The following is a 20,579-nucleotide window of genomic DNA, read 5'->3' as shown; positions in this document are numbered from 1 at the left end:
GCTTTGAAAGAGTCTAATGGGTGATTTAACTTGTTGAAGCTTAGGTCGTTTGTATTATCTTTACTGCAAAAAATATGTTTTTGCCTATATTTTAAGAGTTTGATTTATTGTGTTTAATATGCAGCATGTCAGAAATCAAGCTTTTGTTGTAGGTGTGATTTACAGAAATCAAATGAAACTACTAAGTGCACAAATAAACAGAAGTTCAAGTATTGTCATGTGGACTGGTATATATTTCAATTGTTCAGTTAAGTTGTCGGTGATTGTGTGAAGAGATATGTTGGTCTGGTTTTAAAGCATTTGCAGCATTTGGCAACACAATAAGGACTTGAAGGTAACAGAGCGTCCTCATCAATATAACCAACTTCAGATTCTGTCTATAAAACGGCAAAGTATCCATCACTGCAGCTTCCAGAAGATTTGATTCCACATTTTCATGCTGCACATGAGAGCATCATTATAACAGGACTTGATGGGATAAAAAAGATTTTATGAAACGGTGCCAAAATTACCGTGTCAATGTCAAACAAATTACACAGTTTAGCCTGTTAAGTAATGTTTTCCATTCAATTGTGTGATGGGAATGAAAACAGTAGGAGCAGAAAATCAAATCCACCCTCGGGAAATGACCCCTCACTTTGGAGGTTGACATGCATCAGGTATTGTGTTCAGAAAGCTGAGCAGCAGCTTGGAAACGCGGCGGATGTAGTGGCAGTGATTACTCGAGCCTCCGTTGCTCGCAGTGTTTGACATCCTGGGTCGAATTGCTGTTGCAACTGTGACCTGTAAACAAGCAACCTTGCAATCTCTAACCCTTCTTCTCCTAAGCTTTGGTAGCCTTCACTAAATACATCGAATGCTCCCCGTCTCTGTCCATGTCCGTTACAAGAGCAGTAAATAACCTTTGTCATTTTAATCTATTTCATTTCTGTGCTCTGGAAGTTATGAAACTTCTTCCAGGATTGTGTGCACTGTTTGCCACTTAAGCTGTCATCACTTTTATTGCTACAACGTGATCGTTGTCAAACAGCACCAGTGGCGCCGTCTGTGGTTTGGGTTAAAGTGGACTTTCTTGTTCTTCTGTAAAAAAATAAACCAAAGTGAATTGTGGGGAACAAATTAAATTGAGCGGTGAATATTTTTGGTCGTAATCAAAATTGTGTGTTTGATGCTTCAGTTTTCATTTTATGCTTAGCGTGTTTTGGAACGTATAATTTCTAAATATATATTTATGTAGATTGGTTCAGTAATGGTTATTTAAAATGATGTGCGGTACTATGTCCATTGTTGGTTTTATTAACATTCAGGAGTGAGGTAGAAAAGAAAACTAAATAATGGTTTCTTTCTGCTTTTCAAAAGTTTGAAAATGAGTTTAAAGGTCTTATTCGTATATTCTTTGGTGACCTTAGAAACTGAGAATTCACACAAACAAACGAATGAATCATATATTAAATAAGTTAGTAAGTAAGTAGTTATTTGAAAAGCACCTTTCTAGACCAGGGTCGCAAAGCGCTTTAACAATCAAAAACAATACACAGTTAAAATATACAATATAAAGACAATTTTGGTATCCAGTAATTTGAATTATTTTACTACTGCTCAAACGGAACAGGTTGTAAAGGTTTAGTTAATTGAGTTATTTTTCCAGAAACTGAATAGTCTTTTTTATGTTATTATTTCTTCAGTGTTGATATAAAGCAGGAGCTTTAACTACCTAAATCGGTCACTATGTGGTGCCTCTTGACCTTGAAGTTGGTAGGCTTCGGTGAAAATAGCTGTTTTAATTTGGAAGCCACACGACTTGATGCTTCGCAGAGCTTCCCATCCTCCACGTCAGTCGCTGGACTTCAGCAGGAGCTCACACAGAAGGGAAGACGTATACATTTTTAGAGACACAAAGAAAGGGAGAGTTCATGTCGCCCCCTGAAAGACATCACACATCATTTTTGTAAAAGTATATTTAACTCTGAATCACGGATCCCAATTGTTTGTGGCATATATAGTGTGTATTGTCGAGAGTGGTCATCATAAAGAAATGTATTTGTATTACAAAGTAAACGCATGATCCTACAGTATTTCGTCTAAACACAGAACTTGCTCATGTTAAGCAAAATAAATTCTAGTGTCGGAGTGATGTTATCGTACTATTAGACTTCCTCTCGCCGGGTCTATCCATCAACACAGCCTCTAATGGATGAAAATAACATCTGCCCTAGTTTACATATTATTCCACTGCTGGTTGCTTCGTTTGTATTGAGAAAAAATAGAGGTTTTTATTTCAGTACATTCAGAAAAAAATAGTTTTTGAGGCGAAGCCAGAATGACGAGACTTTGAAATGCATTTTATGTAACCATGGAAAAATACATTTCTATTAAATGTTTAATTGTTGCTTTGGGTCATGTCAAATAATACTAGACAAACTATTTTTTTCTGTTCAGAAAGTATCGCTAATATCTTTTATTGTTCTTGTGCCTTGACGTGTAAGACGGAGGGAAAAAAAAGATAGTGGTCTGGACTCACTGCGGCAATACTTTTAATTAAACCAGGAGAAGATTGTTGTCAAGGAATTGAACATGTTGGAAAAAAAAAAAGCACAAGGGATGAAAAGAAAGCGGGTGCGAGGAATAGAGCGGCGGATTAAAGAGTGCGAGCGAGTGGTAAAGGACCCCTGGTCATCTTGCTGCTGTAATGAACATTAGGGCTGCAGCATAAATTTAATGACCTGTGAAACAAACAACGTGGCCGAGACCAGTGCCTGTGAATGCTAAGTGGCTCTATTATTAATACTAGCTCATAGATGCCACTGTGTAAACAGTAAGTCTCTTTCCCTTCTGACTCCTGTTAAACAAACGCCGGCCTTGTGATTGCAATGCCCGGCGCTCGCCGTTGCTCTCTGAAATGGGGTCATGTCTGCTTTTGTGCCTGCTGAATTAATGGTATGTCCCCTGTTAACAGAATACCGTCGCTAACTAACAGAATATGAATCTCTCAAAGCTAATGAGCATGCAGGCTCTGCCTCTTTGATGATGGATAGCTTAGTAACAGGCCAGGTGAGCAAGTGGTAATGAACGGGTCTGCTGTACCGTACAGTTTAGTAGGTTAGTGAGAGTGAATGGGTTCATCCTACATCGTTTAGTAATGGGCTGAATCGTAAGGAGAAAAAAACCTCAAAGATATTTAAAGTTGTTTTTGGGTTTTTTTCAACTTCACAGAAAGAAAAAACTACTTGGGAAACTACAGCTCATTGATGTCCGTTAAACATTTAAATCTGGTGAAAATGCAAAATGTCATCATGCACATTTAACACATAACTCTTGTTCAAAGCCTGACATCGTGGGCTAACAGATTGTTTTTGTCTTTGAATTATTTTAAGCTATCTAAAAGAAAAAAACATAATCTTGTTTTCTGTCATCATTTCTTGTATTTGTTTAAGATCATTTTAAAGAATAGGATATTGATTGAACTCTGTCATCTACTTACTTCATTAAGCTATTTTTCATGTTTTTTTTGGTCGTTTAAAAACAATATTTTAAAGCATTAAGAGTAACGAGAATAATGTTATATCTTCCTTATAAGTAAATTAAACAATTGATTCTCAGCAAACGGACTGCTTTTGTATTACATATATTACCTTGTTTAAAAAAAAAAAAGCCTTGGGGTGGATGGAAAAAACATGTGTTCAACTATTTAGTAAAACCACCACAGACATATTGGATCAAAATACTTTGGGTCACACAAAAAAAACCTTAAATCAACATGTAAAGTTAAACTAGGCGTCGATATGTCTCTTTAAAAGTCCAACTCTTTCACAACGCTCCTTTTAAATAATTTTCAACATCTGATCATTTTCTTTAATTAAGTGTAACAATGGGGAAACATGATATAAGCTGTTAACTTCATCTTTAGCTTTCTTGAGAAAAACAAACTTGAATCGCCAAATATAAAACAAATATTTAATACTTATGATACTTAATCGAAAGATGAAGCACAGCAGAGAGTGCTGTGGGAGAAATGTCACGAGGAGCCTCCTCAAGGCTATACATTGCAATCGTGTTCCCTTGTAAAGAACCAAGAATAGTGAAAAAATCAACTATATTTTCCTTACTGTTCCACCTGAACCAGACCTCAATCTGCCTGCTCCATCAACGTACAGACTGCTTGTGCAGGTGACTTGCCGAACAGTTGACTATGGTTGTGTACGTCTTTGTTCTTGGAACTAGTTGTTGTTTCTCATCCCATGCTGTGTTTTTGCAGTGAGCTGATAAATATTTAAAGAGCAGAAGCAAACGTCCTTGACGGCTGGTCTGATGTGTGGCAGCTCTGAAAAACTTGCATCTTGACTTTCTTTGCAATTGCTTACAAACCTACACTTTGGGTAGTTATTCACCAGTTATATTTACAGACTGTGAACTGGTTACATTTAAAGGGTCTGAAGTATTAAATGCCATCAAATACAACATAGTGCTTGTTTAAATGTCTTCACTCTGTAGTTTGATCCATAAACAACACATTTTAAGAGAGAAAAATCAGTTCACTTTAGCAACGTCAAAAATATAAATAAACGCTCACGCCCAAGTTGTTTGTTTTGTTTGAAGGTCAATATTGGAGGGTGGCTTGTTGACCTCGACTTTATCTGCGATCATTTCATTGTGCAAGAGGTCATGTTGCATTACAGGAGAAAGTAAGTTGAAGGTCACATGCTGATGTTACTTCAGATTTTTAATGGCGTCTTTGGCGGGTACAAATGCTGACAGCCATGAATTGTTCTATGGTTTTATGAAGTTCATAATGCTAGTGAGCTAATTAAAAAAGATCAATACATGATAATAATATACTGATAAATTAGATGCATTAAAATAAATGGCTGAAAGTTGGAGACGATAAGATGATGCTTCTAATGTAATCTACTTGGGATAACTTCATTTTATTTAGTTCAATATAAAGGCTGATTTTCTTCTCGATCAAGGTCAGGCCACTGTCTCTTTTCAGGAGAAACATAAACGTAAGAGACCACAGGTTTCATCTACACAACATCCGTTTGCCGTCTCATCTCTGTTTTGTTCGTGTTAGTTTGTTGCCACAATCATCTGATACTGGTATGAAGTGTGTATTGCCTTATTCATACATTTTTATTTTTACATGGAGTGGACGGGCGTCAGGTCCAGTGTGTCCCCTGTCTCTATCCCTGGGACGTGTGGTTGACAATGACTTCATATGAGAGAATCTTTTTCCACTCACCTAGCTTATAGCATTTGTTTCGAAATAAATATATCACCAAGCCTAGGCTTTTAATGGAATTAGTCTGCACACAAAACGGCTCTTGGCCGTTTCTCCATCGCTCCTCACCGAGTCACGTAGCACAAGAGGGAGTTGTGGATTGTCTGTTGAGAACTATCAATCACTGCAGTAATGACAGCTCCATAAACAGAAGGGCAGCCATCCTACTGGTTTCTGCTTGGTTGTGATAGCATTCACATCACGCTGCTGCACTTCCTCTCCTTCCTGCTGACCTCTGCAAAGCTTTAGGGACAAAGATGGGGCTCAGCTTATTTACCCTCACTGAATGTAGACCTCCAACGGTGTAAGGGTTGACATTCGTGAAGAGACGGCTTCATTCATTGTCAAGTGTGTTGATAAAGGAGAAGAAACTGCAGCTGAGGAACTCATTGTTTTTGCTGAAATTGACTCATTTTAGGGTATTTAAAGAAATATGGCTAATTTCAAGAAGAGATGAGTACAAGGTTATATTGAATCTAAAGGGTATAAATGAAGTAAGAACTTGTGAAGAACTACAGGCAATAATGCATGAATATAAAGTTAAAAGAAGAAAGAAATATTGAGGTTTAGTTATCTACTGTTGCAGAAGGCTTTTAAAATGTATATGTATATAAAGCGCAACAATGTTACTGTGCATTTGATCTCAATGATTTGCTTTTGACGAATAATAAAACGCCTTTTGACCTCACTAAAGAGTTTGTTTTATGATGAAATGCAGAACCACATCCAGGGAAAGTAAATGTAAACACTACAGAACTGCTTCAATTTGAATTGATGAAATAATATGCAGTGTAACGGCGTTTAAGGAATATCAAGTAGCTATAAGCATTTAACATTGTGAGTAGGGCTTTGTATTGGCAAGAATCTGGCGATACAATATATTGCAATACTCTAGTAACAACAATATATTGTTCCTTTTAAAGATATAACACTTTTTCTGGCTTTTACCACAAATAAATGAGCAAATACTTTCTCTAATCAAATTTGAAACTGTTTGTAGGAAAGTGCTTCTCAAAATATTTACAACAATGTAAACTTACACTAACAATAAACAATGAAGTGCATTAACAGTCTTTAACAACCTGGAGCAACATGCAATATCAAGTATCTGTCAGTGTTTAACTTTAAACTCTGTTTTAAAGCCAAAATGAGATCAAAGCTGATTTTAAATACATATTTAACCTTTGAAATAACATTTTACTTCAGTTATTTTATTTATTATTAGATCAAAGTTAACTGCTTTGTTTTGTTCAGTCCCTATGTTTCTTCCATCTGTTCATATTCTTTGTCGTGATGCGTCTTTAGATGTTTAATAAAGTAAGTGATGTTGAATCTTGTAGCATGATTTCTCCTCCTCCGCACCTCCGCTCACATATTCACTGCAGCTGAGACGCTGCTTCACGGGCGTCAGCGCAAAAATATCTATAATATTTATATTTTTAAATGTTGATACAGTGCTATTTAATATCTATACAGTATCCTTAATAAAAACATTGCGATATATCGTTATATCAATATTTTCTTACACCCCTAATAGTGAGAATTCAGTGCAGTATAAGTTTACAATTAATTTCTCTGAAAAATGCAAAAACAATTAATGACCTACATAGTTAATTAAAATATGCTTATTTTCCTCTCATTTTAATAAGACTTAGTTATAGTTTATCAGCACTCCTCGAGCACCCTCAACTGTTTTGTATGCACACTTTTGTTTGGTGTTATTTCCGGCTTCTATACAAACCCACTCGACCAACAATACCCGTTTGTGTGCTTTCCTGTACCCATTGTTGCCTCTGCGGCTCTGTGCCCTCGCCAACATCCACTAGTTGTAAGGTCAAGACAATAGCTGCAGACAGACCTCCACGTATCAGCACTAGTTTGACCTCCTGCCCCTTCCTGTTGCCTTTAACACCCTCTTCTCATCCACTTCCTTGATCTATGACCTCTGCAGCAAAGACTGCCAGCCTGTCATGTTGAGACGAGGCTGGGTTTGTGAAAACCTGCTGCTTGCTTTCTCACAATCTTCAGTGGGAGAGTAACTCCACACTGCAGAACAAAAAATGAGAGCTGTGATGTTATTTTGGATCTCAGGTTATTGTTCCGTCTTCTTCACTGTATAGATGGATGGATACTTTATTGATTATGGTTGATTATTTTACATTATATTTTTTATTTAGTTTTGCATTCATCCTGGGACTAGACTGAGTAACATGTCAGAGAACAATCCTTTTATATTTGTACAATAAATTATTTTAACATGATATTAAATTGTAAACTTGGAGAGAATTTAGTGTTATAGATGTAAAAATTGGTTATAAGATGATAATGGTAGTAATTATAATAAGGAAATGTTTTTGTTTTATTGCTTATCCAGAAAGAGAAAAGCTTGTATTTTGAGACATGAATGAATTGAAGGTTGAAATCACTTATCTAATGCCTCTATTTATATACTAGATTCTCCATAATAGACGCTTTTATTGTATTTCTAAGAATTTCAAGTTTAAAATAATAAAAATGTGTCACAACCCAGTGCAGTATTTATTATGCAAAACACCTGATGTTTTGTTTGTTGCAAAAGTATGCTTTTTTTCAGACTTATTTGTATTTCTAATTCTTAAAATCTCCTATACCATCCTCCTGTACCATTTGAGTGGTTCATGCCAGATGTTGGCTGATAAATGTAGCAAGATCTCATCGTGGATAGGAAGAACATTAAGATTTTAAGTACACCTTGCTTTTGTGTGAGTCGCAGAACATTTTGTACCTTTTGGAAAGTAATGGTTTTCTCCAAAGATGCTCTCAGAATGTAAACAGATGAGGTCAGTGCATACAAACAAACAGTAATCTACCTAATGTATCCAAATGTTCGGACGTTAATCAGCAGCGCTGCCAGCTCTTCCTGTAGTCATCACTGTGTGTAAGTTGTTGTTTTTTTTTTACCTTGGAAAGCAAGTGAATGCATTTTCATTCAGTTTTTTTTTTATCTGATCAGAGCTGCACTGGAATAGTCACTCGCTGGATATTCACAGTTGTGACTTGAACCAGCTGCTATTCGGAGCATCAAAGTGGACAACGTTTCTCAGGCTGAACTGTCCGCTGAGCACAGTTGTCAGCACCACCAGAGCCAGGGATGAGATCAGGCGGTAGATGGAGATTAGAATGTATGTGTGTGTGTGTGTGTGTGTGTGTGTGTGTAGTATGACGACACATTTCCAAGTCTTTAAATGTGTAATACAGTGTCAATATAGTGCAGCTGTGAGGTGTGCAGCACTAAATCCTGACCTCAAGATCAAGGATGCAGTGTCTTCTTCAAAGAGGTGGTTCATTGTATGACATCCTTGCTAATGGTGAGGAAGGTCTAGTGTGACCATTTAAAGTTCTGAAACCATCGACCCCACACTGGAAAAATATTTGTTTTAGTCACGAAAAGAGACGATTACCCACACTCATCTAAATCACTTGGTATTTTTACTGTTGGAGCCTTCAGTGGAGGCCAAAACTGACATTCTTGTCTGTGATTTTTAAAAAGAAATATTATCGCATCTGCTTCTTGTGATACAAGACATTGAAGATTGTTTTATATCTTTTCTTTTCAATACACATTTTTCCATTAACTGGTTGACCTACACATCGTGTCCTCGTGCGATGAATATTTTGTGATACACAGCTGTGTGTCGAGGTTTTGCAGTTTTTACCCCCGATCTGTTGGATATGATGAGAAAAGGCAGCAGCCAGGGTCCTCAGAGCAAAGCTGAGAGTGAAACCTTGCCTGTCAGTTATTGTCAGTTTCCTCTGCTCACTTATTTCCCAGATATATTATCCTCCCTACCTCCCTTTACACCACTCGCCCCCCCGCTGCCCTCCCGTGTTCAACATTGTTCTCCAGGATCAAGTTCACCGAGGTCGGACTAGAAGAGGTAATGGGACCCTTGTCCCGGTATCGGAGGGCAAGTTGAATAGGTCTCTCCCCCCCTACCTCCAAATGGGCTCTATGAATAGGACCCAAATTCTTTCTTTCTCCGTGGTGTGGCTTCTGTAGACCTGCGCCGCTCTCTGACGCAACCCTATTTCAAGTGTTGCATGTTCTTATGTTGGACCCTCACTGATCCCACAACACACACTTCACTTCTGCAATCTGACCGAGAAAAACACGGAAGTTATCTATGGAGAAAATAGCTGATGATTGCATCACAAACCATTGCATTAAACAGTACTGCTCTCATGAATGGCTACAAACAACTACACCACACGGCTAAATGTAATCCTTTTTATCATTTTGGTGATTCATTTTCTATATAAAGCTATTACCTTGGAAATTCAGAAGTTATTTAAAAAAAACTTTCAAATGTATGCATTACATTTAACACTATATACAAGTATCTATGATATAATGTACATTTAAAGAAATAATTAATGTCACTAACAAGGACAAAACTACCTCCATCTGAAAAATTAATTAAATTGTTGCGTTCTTCTTAACCTTCATTTGAGGGATTTGTTTCTTTTTATCCTTAAACCGCTTACTTGGAAAACATATTTCAAGGGAACGATAAAGATGTCGAGTTTTCAAAAGCTTCACTAGGTTGTCAAGGTCAACAAATAATCCCTTTTCACCCAATTGTTATATCGTGAGACAATTAAAATTCGCACTTCAACAACTCCTGATGTCCTGTAATGACGATTTAAATTCCCTCGGTCTGCTTTCATGACTTGTAACGGGGAACAACTCTCAACAAACAAATACATTTCCCTGTACACACTCTTGAGTTTTTCAAGTTGTCACTTGCATCTTGTTTGAAGATACAATTTAAAATAAACTTTATTTAATCAGGTAACGAGAAGTAAACACCATCTTGTGTTAATGATTGTTCAACAAAAACATTTTCTTTAAGGACGGATATCAATGTCGCTTTTTTCTGTATCATTTGGTAGATTTCTTTTTTTTTCTTTTAAACCTTTTGTTTGTTTATTCTTATCTCCAAGTCATGTTGAATTAATCAGTATGTTTGTTAACTGTTATTTATTAAGGTGTATTGTTCACCAGCTTCAATCCCAATCAATTATTATTTCTGGGAGCACTTCCAAAGATCAAATTGTGTTTTAATGATTTCCTATCAAACTTGTTAACTGAACAAATGTAATGTAAGCATACAAAGTCACGGTAAATCCAGGTTAATAACAACACATCTTAAAAATAACTGATGGTGGACATAAAGTCTTTCATATTGATTATTGTTGTTGAGGTAAAAAGCCGGCACGTTAAGATTTAAAAGCCGTTATTGAGTAAAATGTGAAACGACAACTTTATTGTGAATTGAGAACCAAACATTGACGTTTCTGTTGACAAATTTGTCGGAGCGTAATCCTAAAGTGCTCTGAGTCACTCTCTCCCATACAGACCATTTAAGTTACGGCTGTCTCAAACGGGCTTGTTGAGAATGCAGATCAAGAGTGTGTGTTTGTGTGTATCACCGAGGTGAGGGGAGTCAAGGAGGATGTCTCAGAAATGAAATGTTGGCAGAAGAAACACTCCAAATCTGTGCGCTTCTATTTAATTTCCTGCTACAGTATTCAGCATTTGCCCTTCTCTCAGTTTCTCAAGAATATTCTGTTCATCATAGTCGCACACGGACGAACTCTACGCACACGTAAGACCTGTTCGCTGTGAAAGCTGCTGGTCATGGGTAGCAGCTGTGTTTGTTGCGGAGCATCTGTTTGCCGATGCTGCTGTTGTTTTACATTAGTGGCCTGCAGGTTAAACTGCAGCTGGTTGCACCTCGGCAGAGACACGCATCCCAGGGAGAGACTTTTTGTTTCGCTGCATGTATGTCGTGAATAAAACCCATTTCCCATCGTTTTAGCCTTTTCAGAGTAATCTGGCAACTGGCCCTTAACGCCCTCTGCAACAAGATTAATCCTTGCTACACTCCATCCGTCACCGGGCACCACTTATTAGTTCTGGGATGGGGAGAGTACACACACACACACACACACACAAATGCACACACACAAAAATGTGCGTCTAACCCTTCACCCTTACGACGTTAGCTTCTACCTTGTCCCTAAAGTTTGCAGTGGTGGCCTTGGTTTAGAGAGGCCATTTTTCAAAATGCAGCGAGTCTCCGTTTGGCTCCTTTTAATAAGGCTTCCTGAGCTCTGGGATCAAACACACAAGCACCCAAACACACTCTCTGCTCTGCACATTCTCATACGGCTGAGTGTCAGGTGGTTTGTCCCGGGAGGCGTATAAAAGTCCCATTAACATGGTCTTCCTCATTGGTTCTGACAGGTTGATCAATTAGAGCCCTCCCCCACTCCGACCTCAGGGTCACCGTGACTCGAGAGGTCAGACAGTATGGATTGCTGCACCTGCATGCACTCATTCTCCTCTTTCTAGTTATCTCTGAGCAGAGATGGGTTGTAGTGTTTGTTGCAGCTAATGCTCAGTATCAAATGATACAAAACATGTTTAACTTTCATTTCTCCACTGTATACTTTTTCCTAATAATTTCATACGTAGTTGACAATAATCACTAAAGGTATTGTAGTTTCCCGATTAGTTTATGTTACTGTCATTATCTTTTTTTTCTTCTTTTGCTTTTAGAACTGGCATTTAAAACTAAAGGTTTTGTAAGTCTGTAAATATATATTGTACTTCCATTCATTTTAACCAGATCTGTTACTAAAGAAATCCTTTATATAGAGAATAAAGTGGTCCATCACCATATCGCATTTCATCTTCTGCAGTCTCCGTTTTACAGATTATTTTTTGGAAGGGCAAAGCTCCTTGTCATAGTCCACTGTTCTACAGAAAAGGTGATATATTTAAATGGTTGATCAATTAACGTAACCTCTAAACTTGGTGGGAGGCAATACCTACAGAACCCAAATTTGGGTGCAGACAAAACGATGATCTGACAACTCCCATGATGCCTATCTACACACTGCTCTTTTTATGACAGCTGATCGATCGCTAGAATACTGTATTTAAATTCCACATCTATGTTACTTTGTCAAAAAGGGGCAGACAGCTGTGATTGGTTGGCTCGGCAGCAAAGCATTATGGGAGCAGATCAGCTCGCCTTTGGTTGAGAGGTTTGTTAAGAGGAATGGCACCTCATGTCCAACATGGTTAAACAAGTGAACAAATAATTGGTCACTACTTTTTACTACTACAGATATTGTCTAATACATGTTGTTTTTTTCGAACGTAACCCCCCAAAAAAACTTGCAGCCACTTGCTTTCAGTCAGTTCTTTACTCCACCATGTATAAACTCTCACAATTGATTAATTCCTCATTGTATGTTCAAAACAAAATCACACACTTCTTCATGTTTAATGGTGTTCATCCGTATTTTGGTGTATTACTGCCATCTCTTGATTCGAAAACTATCGTCTTGCCCTACGCATGATCTCTTACACATGCTAGTGATATTTGTCTTTGATCTATGTTCTTTATCTTTAGACTTGGATTGTGTCATCTTGCTGTGTGCAATACAGTTCTATCTATCTATCTATCTATCTAATGCGTGCCTCCTATTGGCCATCAACCCATAAAAATGCATATATGTGCATCATTGTATAGTGCTGGGTGTGGATTTCTATAGATGTTCTCATACATAATTCAAGTATCAAATAACTGGGTAATGAAGGCAGTTTGTTAATCACCCGTATGTTAAGAGTTGTGGGTCAGTAACACAACACCATGTCTGTTGAGGTGTTAAAGATGCTTAAAATGATCCATTCATGGATGGAGGAGTTTAATCAACAGGCATGATGGGAAGACTGATATGTTCACCCAAGTGTGGTTGTGCGTCCATCGCTGGCATTTTCGGGGGGAGGGGGATCATGTCCTGTCTGGAGACCCTGGACCGAGCCGCTCGGGGGTGCAATGGGGTTAAGAGCTGTCACGCCCAGAGAGACGCTGCGCTGCCGTGCTAATGATGTCCACCAGCCTAATTGAATATTGACGTTCTGTACGCACAGCTAAATGGCTTCTGCCGGCTCCGCCTCATCTGCGAGCCCATTTTTAACCCGTTACCACCCTTTGTTTCCCAGGGGGATCATTGGAAATCCCTGTTACCAGGGTTACTGGCCTTTCATCGCGCCGGTGTGTCCCTGTCTTGATGTCCTTTAGGTCCAAACACAATAGTTATTTTAAGCAACTCTGGCTTACTACGTTCTTTGTCCTCACTTTTTTTAATTGTCCCTTTTTTTCCCTCTATGGGGGTGTTTCACTTCCTTTAATGCTCACAGGAAGACGCTTCTTTGTTGCCACGGCAACAGGCTCCTGATGGCAAGTGTCAAAGGGAAACAAGGGCTCTAACTGTACACACACACACACACACGGTGTACCTTTAGCTCGACACACATACTACATGTGCACACAAAGGGCTGCAGTGAAGTACAATAAAACCTGTGTCACTTTCCTTTACGTGACTGGGATATGATTAATCTTCGCAGTTAACAAATGCACTCATGTTGATGGTGTATTTCTGTCGCCAACACTCCACAATGGCGCCATTGTGATGTCGGATGTGGAGGTTTCAGTTTCGTCTCTCGAATAAATGCTTTTCTAAATAGAAAACGGGAACAAAAGCCGAGTTCTGGACAAAAGTAAGCAGTTATTATATTTAAAAAAAAGCTTTTCCTGTGACACATTTCAGCCGCTGGAAATGTGACCAACATTCCAAATTGATATCTGTTGGAAAATAAAGTCTAAGGTGTGTTTTCTAGTAGACTATACAGGTGTACTGTTTAGTTTTTTGTTAAAACATAAATGTTTAAAGGTTTTGTGAAGGTTTTTCCTGCATTGAACCTGCATTGTCTTTCTTTTACAATAATGATTTGAAGAAAAAAAAAATCATTACATTGCGTTTAAACCATCCAGGAACATTTGACCAGTCGATATTCTGTCCAATAAATATCTTCCATCCATAATCTGAAATCAGTGGAGCCAGAAGCTGTGCAGAAGCGGCGTCTCCCGGAGAGAAGTGACCAGTCCACCCAGTAATCCATTAGCTGTGATCGGTATGATTAGTTGTAATTAATCAGTCCAGACTGTGGCGCTCACTCCTCTGGCTCCTCACTTCTCATTTCCAGGCCCATTTCTCAGCTCTCCGTGGAGGTAGAGCGCCAGTAAATCAAAGTTCCCGGTCCACGAGCGCAGAACGGTTCAATATAGATCGACCTGCAGACCCACATTAGTCAGACCATTACTGACTTTTTTTCCCCCACTCACAACACTGAATTAGTGCATTTCCTAACTTGACTCCGAGCATGTTCGTTGTCTTTCCAAAAAAGCCGAGCAGGATCCTAGTTCCAGCGGCCCAGGTTTTTTGTCCTGCACAATTCACTCATGAACAACCAGTATTGATCAGATCCAGGGCATCCATCCCTCACTGTAACAAAGCCTATTGATGTTCGGAGGCCCTCATTTCCCGCCGGACAAATACAATATCCAGCTCTCTCGCTGGAGCGGCTATAAACAAGCCGGACGCTGCATTGTCCTATCCATCTGCTGCAAGACCCTAAATTAAAATTAAACTCATATTTGGTGCCTGAGTTTCCTGGAGTCGGTTAGTATTCCGTAGCGCGGTGGCGTGATAATCTATCTTCCTTTCCTCCGGTGTCAGACTTCTACTGCCATTACCACTATTGTGATAAATGAAGGCTCAATTTATCAACTGGCATCTACTCCATTTCTTGTTCTCCCCTCAGACCCCCCTCCCACCCCCGCTCCCAGATCTCACCTCCACACGCTTCACTTTATTTCTCATCTGTTTACCTGTGACCATCCATTCTGGCTCCCTTTTTCAACCTGTTAAAGCTCCTCTTTGTGTCTGGGCGAGGAATTCTGAGGCTCGGCCGTCATCCTGTCGGTGAAAGTGGCCACAGCTGCTGTCAATCTAACCGCTTTGCCATCGCAAATGACTCGATTGACGGATGACGGTCCGTCTTGTTCATCTTGTTGTTCCGCACATTTACATAAAAAGTAATCCCTTCGCAAATTATTCTTTCTCAGACACGTGTTGGGATTTGTCACGATTCGTTTTTTCCTTTTATAGTTTTTGTTTCCAACCCGGTCTCTGGTGCTGCTGTTTATGAATCCATGAAGAAACCGTCTGAGGCGAATCATAACTCAGAGCTGATCAAAGTGTTTTGGTAACATACATGTCACTAGCCTCATTATTGCCCTCAAAATACAAGCAATACTTCTACAATGTAAACCAAGGTGTGTGTTATCATTGTTACTGATGTGTCAGTTTTATTTCCAGTGAAATTGTGAGTGATTTGTTTCTAAAAAATGCAGATGTATCCATTAGAGATGGGCATTAGAGACGCTGCAATCCCTCTTAAACTTGGATCAGGTATCGATCAAAAAGTATATTTAATTTCAACATTTTTGCTCAGTGAAGGTGAATCTTTGTACAAAAGTGTGTTGACCTTATTTAGTTTTTTATTTACATTTTTTAGTTCACATAAAGAGGTTGACACTCACAGGGTTGTTTGTTCTTCACTAAATTGTTACTTTGTTTATAGTAAATTGTCACAATTGAACAGTTTTTTCTTTATATTCTCAAAATTCTGGTGAACCTAATTTTAATGAATATCAACTTTTAATTCCATAATTACTCATTTAAGCTTTTTTTTAAAGCAAGATCTGTGTTATCTCTCCGTAGGGCAATGAAGTCCATATTTGAACCATCAATCAGAATGGTATCTGTCATAACTCAAAGCCCAGATATCGATATCGGGACCACAACAGTCAGATCAGTGCTTCCCTACGTTCAATTCATAGTTTCTTATTGCACATTTTGATCATTAAAGAGAACATGTGTTCAAATGTGTTTATCACATCTGTGGTGCAAAACTCTTCAGCGCCGGAGTCGCGAGCACGTGTTTGCTGAAGTGCACGTGGTCACGCACGAGAAGGCACGAGGTTGTCAGCAGTGCTGGTCGTGCAGAACAGTTGAGTGACTGTTGTGTGAAGCTACCGTTAAAGGAAGAGAACGAACTTTGTCATCACATGATCTCGGCTCATGTGATCAACATGTAATGTCCTTGTTAGACCGTTAAAGCTTAAATTGATAGGAATGTTTTGATGTTTGAACCGGGCCTGGACCGCTGTGATCTTCAGTGTTTCTGCTGCGACTGACGTGATCTCCTCCCGTTCATCTCCGCAGGACTCCGTGGTTTAATGGCTGGGGCTTCAACTTGCCGCGGGGACAGTCACTGCTGGATAAATGGAACCTCGTCCCCGAGGGCATCGACATCCTGATGACCCACGGACCTCCGCTCGGTGAGTCCAATTAACCAATCGCAGCGCTCGCGTTAGACAGACCGGGGGGAATCTAGAATATGCTGGAATAAACCAGTCGTGTTTGTGTCTTTGACGTGATGACATATTGTTTTTTTGAGGAGAACACTTGTTTATTTGGCCATCGCTCGTATATTTCTTCTTCTTCCTGGCCTCTCCATCTGGCTTCATCCAGGGATTTCCTTCCCTCTCGCCTTGGAGGACTGCTGCTGCGCAGCTCTGATTGCTGGGAAACTCGATTTTGCAGAAGTGTGACAGACGCTGCAAACGAGGAGAGGGATCATGGGAGAAGGGATTTGGGGGAGGAGGGCTGGAAGTTTAGGATGCGAGGATTCTAGACGAGACGGAAGAAATATGCCAGCGCTGTTGACAAAGTATTCATTAGTGTACATGAATTTATAAATCCTTAAACTTGATGAGATCCAACGGCTAATGAAGCTAAACACGTTTATCTGCTTTTGAAATGATTTGTTATAATATAAATAAAACAACGCATTTGAATTTCAAAATGATTTTACTTTATATTAAATCTGTAAAAGCTCTTGCATATCTTCAAAAAGCTTATTCACTGTCATCTCAAATGTATATTTAAAAATAAAAACTATATTTATTTATTTATTTTTGTAAGTGTGAAATATTACCTCAAACGACAACAACCTTCATCTACTTCTTACTTAATTATTGTTGTGTAGTTTTGTGTAATTAGATTTTTATTGTTACAACAGTGTGGTTTTAAACATGTTTAACGAAGAAACGATATTTTCATGATTATTTTTGGTAACAGACGATGATTAAAGCGTAAACTAAATAACTAAACGTGGATTTCATGTTTAAAAACAAAGAAAAACAAAAATAAACGGCTTTAAAAAAAATAAGGAAACGATTAAAACGATAATCATTAATCAACAGTTTTGGTTGAAAAAGTTTTTAAAGCTTGTTTTCATTGTTAACATGTGATATTGTGTTATCAAAGCAGGAGAGAACTTGTTCTCATACTTTTATGACACATTTCATCTTGTTCATAAAACATTTTCTCTATTTTCTCGCGTCATGAAACAAAATACCAACACTAACATCTGTGTGTTTGTTTTCCGCTCAGGTTTCCGAGACTGGGTTCCTAAGGAGCTGCAGCGGGTCGGTTGTGTGGAGCTGCTGAACACGGTGCAGAAGAGAGTGAGACCCAAACTGCACGCCTTCGGTGGGATTCATGAAGGTCAGCAGTGTTTCCAAAATACTTAACGCTTCTTAATCAGCGATGTCGGTATCAACAGTTGTCATTTAACGCATGTTTGCTGCAGTAACAACTCGATTTAGTCAAACTAGTTTTGCTCTGTTGACAACCAACAACTATAGAAAGACATAATTGACATGAGATCAAACTGGACCTCAAAAGTGTTTTTAAATGAAACATGGCTGAATCAACAAAGAAAAAAATCATAGCTTTAAAATTTGTTTTGTTTTCTCCTTGAGTTTAAGAAATGATTTAATCCGACAAATTTAGGCGCCACCATAATCATAATTGGGATTATTTTTTATTCATGTTGAAGTCACAATAATTAAATGACTAGAGTTTTAATTTTAAACTTCCACATTTTATTTAACATTAAACTACAAATAAAATCATTGAAACAATGTGACAAGTTCAAAACAAATTATTCAATTTCCATTTTTTTGTTATTTGCTTAATAGATTTTCACTTGCAGAAGTTGTTTTTTCATTGAATTTCATTTGTCCTACACTTTTGAATGCACCATAGCCATTGCAACGTTTTTGAACCTACCACAGTTTCAAAAATCAAATGCAGTTTTTCAAAATCCAATATCTAAATGGAATTGCGATTAAAGTTTTATCTATCTATCTATCTATCTACAAACGTCATTGGCCGAGCCAGATGACAGTAGTTGTGCGTGTTTTCTGATGTAAAGTGGATTAAAACGAGCATTTAATGATTAATAAAGTTGAACATTCCTGTATTTTAAAGATGCAATTTTTCTTGGTGTCATGAAGGCGTTTTCACTTCAATAAAGTTCCGTCTTCCTCTGCTCTCTGCTCTCCAGGTTACGGCATCATGACGGACGGCTACACGACCTTCATCAACGCGTCCACGTGCACCGTCAGCTTCCAGCCCACCAACCCTCCCATCGTGTTCGACCTGCCCAACCCCTCCACCTCCTGAGAGGTCGTCGGCCGGCAGAGCAGCTTTTTTTCTATAAATATGTCAAGTTACAAAAAAAAAAAAAAACTTTTTTCTGTCAATATTTTTTCTGGAGCTGTTGAGGTGGAGGTCCAGGGACACTGGTGAGGGGGGGCGGGGGGTCATCGGAGAATATCTGTGTTTAGTTTGATCTTTTTTTGCACACATTTCAGAAATGGTCTATGACTATTCCGAACTTGTGTCAACTCAAGGTATTGTCGATCTGAGGGTGTTCAGAAAGACTTACTTCCCCCAAAACAGTTTTTATAGCGTCTGACGAACGAGCTCACGACTATATAAACGAGGAAATGGTTTCATTAGAGACGAGACACTTGTTTTGGGGGGAGTCCATGGGTGTTCTCCGGTCTTCCGGAGGGTTTTTTGTGATTAAACAATCTTGCTCTTGATGAATTTTGGGTCTGATCTGTAAGATAAATGACGCTTTGTGAATTTGTACAATTATCTTTTGTTTGCTGGACAATGGATGGTATTGTTTTCTATTCTTCTCCATATGTATTTAGGCCTCATGATCTTTTTCTCGTCTGGTTTGTCATTGGCTGACAGGGACGCTGCCTTAAACGAGCTTTAATGTTCTCAGCCGGAGCCCCGAAAGTGTGCGCTCCGAAAAGAGTCCTTATTTATTTCCCGTGACAACAACAGCAGACGGAAAACTGTCGGAATAACTGCCCAAACATGGAACATCCTGTTATGCATTTCTCTTCTAATTTGGAAATTATATGTATACAAATATATATTATATATTCATGTTGTAAAACATCAGTACAAAGTTGTGTTTGCTGATTTAAAAGAAAAAGAAAAAAAAATCTGGTGCATTTTTTTCTGCATGCACCTGTGTAACTGAAACGTTTCCTTTTTTTTAAGATGTTCTTCATGTTTCGTGACTTTGCTTCCACCTATTGTCCATTTTCAAGAGAGGAGTTTTTCTTTTGTCCCGTTCGACTTTCTCACAATCCCACAGGCGCCGTTCTTTTGAAACAAAACCCGCCTGCCTAAACATTAAGTTATCCATTAAAATGTAAATCTGACTTTGTTTTTTCTTTTTTTCAAATTTTGCACTGTGTGTAAACGCAATCTTGCTTGCACAAAAAAAATGTTGCCAATAGTTTCATCTCTGTCGCTGTAAATGCTCTTTTTTCGTGCGCTCTTCCTCTCTCTGATTGTATCGCACTCATGGAAATGTTAGTTCTCCCTTTTGGTTTATTGTGATATATTTAGCTGCCTTTATATGCAAATAAAATTGCAAGATTTTTACTTACAGGGTCTCATTTTCTTGCTCTTTTCAGAAAAGGTATCACGTGTCAAAGTCATTTTATGCTGTTGGTTGTTCACATATCTGTATGGCTGTTGAAATGTTATCGCTAACGGTGGCTTATCCTGAAATGTAGTTTTATTCGTCCACATGATATACTTAAAACAACAGTACACGTGTTATAGGTGTTGTTTTTAAATCTTGGAAACAGAACAATAAATAGTAGACTATAGCAGAGTGGAAGCATGTATGGACAATAGTCGACTAGAAATCAAAAGCTTAAGACCAGGGGTCACCGACCTTTAGATAATATCAACTACTTCAAGGACACAATGTCTGAAGAAGCCAAAGTTAAGTGCTTTTTTTTTTCATTCTTCACAATACAATATAGATGATATCCTACTACTACTATCTACTACTGTCTCGCCTGCAGTTAGTAAAAAAAACTGCAGCAAGACTTCTCACATGCTCTAGTAGAAGAACTCACATTTCCCCTTTAATCTCTTCACTGGCTGC

At 38.5% G+C, this 20,579-nt stretch overlaps 1 protein-coding gene across 1 annotated transcript in view; it reads left to right on the top strand.

Moving 5' to 3' along the window:
• The window catches only part of mpped2a (metallophosphoesterase domain containing 2a), a 43,492-nt gene extending 23,423 nt beyond the window's left edge, over positions 1 to 20,069 (top strand). Inside the window, exons 5-7 of the mRNA XM_087794332.1 lie at positions 16,466 to 16,581; positions 17,699 to 17,812; positions 18,657 to 20,069. Of these exons, the coding sequence (XP_087650458.1) occupies positions 16,466 to 16,581; positions 17,699 to 17,812; positions 18,657 to 18,775 (349 nt within the window). The 3' untranslated portion in view covers positions 18,776 to 20,069. The remainder of the gene's footprint in view (positions 1 to 16,465; positions 16,582 to 17,698; positions 17,813 to 18,656) is intronic.
• The last annotated feature ends 510 nt before the right edge of the window (positions 20,070 to 20,579 follow it).

Source organism: Callionymus lyra, chromosome 6 (assembly GCF_982586985.1).
Source record: "Callionymus lyra chromosome 6, fCalLyr1.hap1.1, whole genome shotgun sequence".
NCBI lineage: Eukaryota > Metazoa > Chordata > Actinopteri > Syngnathiformes > Callionymidae > Callionymus > Callionymus lyra.
The sequence above is the reverse complement of the archived record's forward strand: the minus strand, read 5'-3'. Positions and strand labels throughout refer to the sequence as shown.